At 35.8% G+C, this 5,358-nt stretch overlaps 2 protein-coding genes across 2 annotated transcripts; one reads left to right on the forward strand and one right to left on the reverse strand.

Annotated features, from left to right (window-relative positions):
* Window positions 1-1,541: 1,541 nt before the first annotated feature.
* LOC129781470 (cuticle protein 19-like) lies at window positions 1,542-2,104 on the reverse strand. Its single transcript, XM_055789183.1, has 2 exons — window positions 2,052-2,104; window positions 1,542-1,991 (listed from the first exon to the last, which is right to left on the reverse strand). Exons 1-2 carry the CDS (start codon window positions 2,058-2,060, stop codon window positions 1,647-1,649), a joined length of 354 nt encoding a protein of 117 aa, XP_055645158.1. The 5' UTR covers window positions 2,061-2,104; the 3' UTR covers window positions 1,542-1,646.
* Window positions 2,105-3,658: 1,554 nt separating this feature from the next.
* LOC129781469 (cuticle protein 19-like) lies at window positions 3,659-4,131 on the forward strand. The gene is made up of 2 exons (XM_055789182.1): window positions 3,659-3,667; window positions 3,727-4,131. Exons 1-2 carry the CDS (start codon window positions 3,659-3,661, stop codon window positions 4,129-4,131), a joined length of 414 nt encoding a protein of 137 aa, XP_055645157.1.
* The last annotated feature ends 1,227 nt before the right edge of the window (window positions 4,132-5,358 follow it).

Genomic DNA, 5,358 nt, shown 5'->3' on the forward strand with positions numbered 1-5,358 from the left:
TCCAAGATACGACCGCATTGTTGACCTAGAACTACGCTGTTATTTTATATAAGTCGCTTGTTTATACCTTCGGATATTATTCTATAATGCTGTGAAATTTTAGAAACAACTGTTTAGTAGAATAATCTCTGAAATGATTTTTTCATTGTAGAATCAGTTGACGATAATTGATTGATGATTCATTCTTGCCGCAAAACAATCGTATGTCGCAATTTATTTCATGTCTATGCATTGAAAATTTACCTCGAAGGCTATTCCGGTGGCCTTTTTCGAAATTGACATAGACTCTGCTACAGTCGATTATATACATGTTGCAGCAGCATATCGTTCGTACAAGCTAAGCGTAAACCAAGCGCCAAACAAGCGTTCACCATAGCATGCATACAGAGCCATACATTGGTGGCTTGAAACTACTAGCAATATAAACATTTCTCATCATTTTGCGCTATTCTCAAAAGAAACGCTTCTGTTAATATTACTGGCCTCGAAATAAGTTGCATTACTTTCTCATGCTCGAGAGAAGCGCAGCTGTCACCCTGAATGGAGGAAGTTTTGCTACTGGCAAGCAAAACCTATCCACATACAAAATTCCAGAACATTTACTTTCTTTATGACTAAACAAGAGAAATAAACTCTTTTTGTTAGTAACTACCTTGAAAACAGTAGCAATGCTTCATTATGATCAATATTAGCGCAAATGCAATCCTAATTGAAGGCAGTTTTGCGACTGGCACGCGAACCCAAATAACTTATAACATTCCAGTAAGACATTCAAGATGCTTGGTATTCCCAAATAATTTTTTGGTGCACAACCTTAACCAACACCGCGTGCATCATTTGACAGAACAAATATATGGGCAAATAGAAACACTTAAAGTTTTTATGAATTTTAACCATTCACTAACCAGGGTATTCTAATGTATGGCATATTAAACAAATCTTACGGAATTTCCGATTCGTTTAGTATGTAAATCGTGAAAATCCGTTCCCGTTTTCTGATTTGACACCCTTAATGAAAGACGCAGTTCTACGTCAAAATAATTTTGGGTGTACAGAAGGAATACTCTTATGCCTGAAAATGGCTACTGTGTAATGTAAAATTTACAGATACGATAAAACATGTAAAATGTACATGATTAAAATCCGGTTCTGTTACAATTAAAATGCCAATGAGCCTAAATAAACAAAAATAAACAAATGGGATAAAAAAGACCCTGAGCACGCCACGAATGTATTCGAATGTATTCACCTCTCACACTCAAGGTATTGGAAATGGAAATATGGCGAATACACATGTAATCCGACCGAAAATCCCTCGACCAAAATGGGAATCGAACTCGTGCTCGATTATTCGAATACGGAGGCTCTGTATATTGAGAATGTTAATAGACATGATTTGAGACAAAGACAACTAGCATGCGTTTTTCACCAAATGATGATGATGGCGGTTACGTCAATTATGCAATAGTGTGTGGTATAATTCTTCAAATAAATAGGAAAGGCTCAAAAGTACATTCAGATATATTTATTTCAGGGATGCGATCAAGATAAATACACAGTTAAAACAGACATTGTTTGAAATAGAGATTAATGGTGCACGAACGATGAAAATTGGCATAACCGCTGGTATATCCATAGCCACGTTTCTAATATGAAAATTCTCCTCCAAATCCTCCCTCATAGTGTCCATAAACCTGTGGATGGTGAGCGTGACCAACTCGCTTCACGTGTGCTTGGAATCCATGAATCTTGTCGGAAGTGTATTCCACGATACGCTCGGTACCATCGGGTTCATGTAGAGAGTATTGACCCTTCACGACATCTCCATCACGATGTTCCCATTGTTGTTTGATATCTCCGGTTTTGGGATCCTTAACACCGTACTCAAACTTGTACTTTGGATAAGCGTAATAATCCTTGTGATCGTGACCTCCGTATTCACCTTCCCACTGGGCCGAAACGATTACTGTCAGAGTGAGAACTAAAGCAAACTGAAAATGGTAGGAGTTAGGCATTTTGTGATGAAAATGTTCCAGAACTCTTAAGTTAACCTTCAACATGATGGTTTATTATGATGTGGATGCACTCGAATGAAACACTAAACGACTACTGATATCGAACAGTTCGGTCGAAGCCACATTATATACCCAATTCGATTCGTTACTGTTCTGCAGCTGTTTTCACGTGACTTCTATTCTTGCATGTGCAATAATGCACATGAAAAATAGGTTTAATTAAATCTTGAAACGACACTGCAAGTTTCAAATCATGCGGAACGAAAAAAAGGTAGAAAATGCTAAATAAATTCCAATCCTTTATATATGCCATCGATTTCTTTGATTCATCAATTTCCAGAAACTAAAGGAGTCTGTTATGCATTTCATTCATGATGACCTCCGTTACTTGGATAATTTTCACATATTGCGTGCAGTTGTATTCACAATGCTTACAACCGATCAAATCAAATTGATTTGCAAAGCACACATTGGCATTGATATCGAAGATTATCGCAAGCATTGTCGAAATAAGAGTACTTGTATTCTGGCATATGAAAGCTACATAGAAAATTTTATTTGAATAGCAGAATCGACAACACTCATCCTGTTAATCCCAAGTTTGTTCAGCCTTGGTCGCAGGATTTTGCGATCGACGTGATCGAAAGCAACCTTAACCCTCTACCGCCCGAGTTTTTCATTTATCTGAAAAACCTACTCCACTTTTATCTCGAATTTCTGACTTTCAACATAAAATACTTCTAGCAGAAAGCTGCCAGCATAAAAACAATGTGTATGTGTGATAGATGAAAATATTCTAAAGAAGTTCTAGTGAAAGTGAACATTGAAAATAACATGAATAGTTGGAAAAGAGAATCCGCGAAGCCCGTCTAAAGGCGGTCTTGGGCTGTAGAGGGTTAAGTCAGATCCAACCTAATCAGATCCGGTACATCTTCAAATCCAGTTGGCGACGGTAGATTGACGTCAACCAAATCATCAGTTGGGACGACTGTTCATATGTTCTAGTAGAGATGAACAGATATATAGTTTAATTTCGGCGAATAATTCATCTACAAACTACTATGTTGGTTTGGGGCAAAGTGGTTAGTGGTGGAAAACGACTTACATCTTTCTGTTTACTATAACTGATAGACCTTATCACATTCTGCTCTCGAAGAGGTCACTGGTGACTTTGACCCTAGAAGAAGAGCCTCATTACGCATCGTAGATAATTTTGCAATATCCCATCTAGCATGATATGATGTAGACACTTGCATTTTTTTCCCACCAGGTGATCGTCTTTAATTCCACACTTGAAAAATGTTCCATTTTACGATTTATTCTCATTTATAAGGAAAATTGTTTGATAGTTGTAAAGTGCATTCCAACATTTTGTTTACTATTCCGCTGAGGAATGCAGATAACCTAACAATCTTTTTTCCGTTCCGCATGACTTGGGGCAAACACTGTCGATTTTCTCCAATTTAATTAAATCTATCCTTCATTCGCATTTCGGTTCATGCAAGAATGAAATTTATGTGCAAATGGGTGAGGAACTTTACCGAATCGAATTGGGTATATAAATGTGGCAATTGTAGAACTGTCCGATATCAGTAATCGTTTATTGTTCTAATCGGATACATCCCATCGTAATTAGTATCATCATGTTAAAGGTTGGTACACATTTTTGGATAATTTTCATAAAATTTTTTTTTAAATCATTCAATTTCAGTTCGCTTTCGTTCTCGCTCTGGCGGTAGTAGTTTCGGCCCAATGGGAAGATGGATACGATGGTCACGACCACAAAGATTATTACGCCTATCCAAAGTATAAGTTTGAGTACGGTGTTAAGGATCACAAGACCGGAGATAATAAGCAGCAATGGGAACATCGTGATGGGGATGTCGTGAAGGGTCAATACTCTCTACATGAACCTGATGGTACCGAACGTATTGTGGAATACACTTCCGATAAGCACAATGGCTTCCAAGCGCACGTGAAGCGAGTTGGTCACGCTCATCACCCACAGGTTTATGGACACTATGAGGGAGGATACGGAGGAGACTCATCGTATGAGAAACACGGACATGGACATGCCAGCAGTTATGCTAATTCCAATCTATTTGTACACCACTAACAACTTCTTCCAACAATGGATTGTTCATAAATTTATATTCATTCAATTGCAGAAAAATAAAAAAAAACTGAATGCACTGAATAATGATTCTTCTTTGCTTGGCAAATTGTTTCCGAGTTGTCTTAAATAGTGCAATTCCTAATAAAGTCGTCCTATAAATGCAGATTTTAAAAACATGTATTTTTGATCCGAATGAAAGTTTGTACTCCGTTTGGGTTGGAGGAAATATGAATTTTAAACAGCAATTGAACATTTTTTGACTCAAGTGTAACTTTTGGAAAGAGCGTATCGGTTTTAGTAAGAGAAATCATTGATAATTTATATCTTGAAAACTATGAGTCGTAACGAAATAAAGTCTTAGAAATAGTTATAGAGTATTGATTTTTAAACGTGAAAACATGTGCACTGAGTACAAAAACTGGTACTCTTTTATTATAATAAAACTTTAATTTGTCAAACTTTAATATCTCAAATACGTATTTTTTTAATTTTTTTAAATTTTTTCTCCGTATAAAATACATTCATGTAGTGTTGACGAACTTTTTGGATCATCGAATTTTTGTTAATGTTCGAAACTTTGAACTTTTGTATGTTTACAATCATTTTTAGCCACAAACATTGAATCCTGATGTTATTTAATAAAATTAAAAAATCTAATTATTCATCTTCTTCTAAATGCTACCATTCTCGAGATATTAAAAAAAAATTCTAATTTATTGTCTTTTTAATAGTGAATAGACCTCTGTATACTCTGTATAAACCAATATAGTGGTTCTCAGATTTCCGTGAAAAGCGGTAGTTTTGTTCTTTATCGCAAAACATTAGCACCGTATTTTTTTTTATTTTTTCAGCAAGGTGACCATTTCCATTTTAGGGTTTTACGAGAAATCAACTCTTTCCTCTCAGCCAATTAAAGCCAATGAGCTGGAAAAAATACTACATCTGCAGAAAATATTCTAATTCGGTTCTCGTTATTATTGATTGCATTAGTTTTTTATTGTTTTCATAGTCTCGGGACCAAGAGCGCTATATTTTTTTATATTTTTTTTCTGAAAATCTGATTTTTCACACAACATATGCCGAAACCAGAGAGGCGATTTTTTTCGTTTTTGAGTTATGATTTCTCAAAGTTAGCCGATGGTGATTTTTCACTTTTTTCCCAAAATTACTTTGTTCAAAAAATTATTACTTTTGAACTAATGGACCGATTCAGATGATCGATATATC

Source organism: Toxorhynchites rutilus, unplaced genomic scaffold (assembly GCF_029784135.1).
Source record: "Toxorhynchites rutilus septentrionalis strain SRP unplaced genomic scaffold, ASM2978413v1 HiC_scaffold_110, whole genome shotgun sequence".
In the NCBI taxonomy this organism is placed as follows: domain Eukaryota; kingdom Metazoa; phylum Arthropoda; class Insecta; order Diptera; family Culicidae; genus Toxorhynchites; species Toxorhynchites rutilus.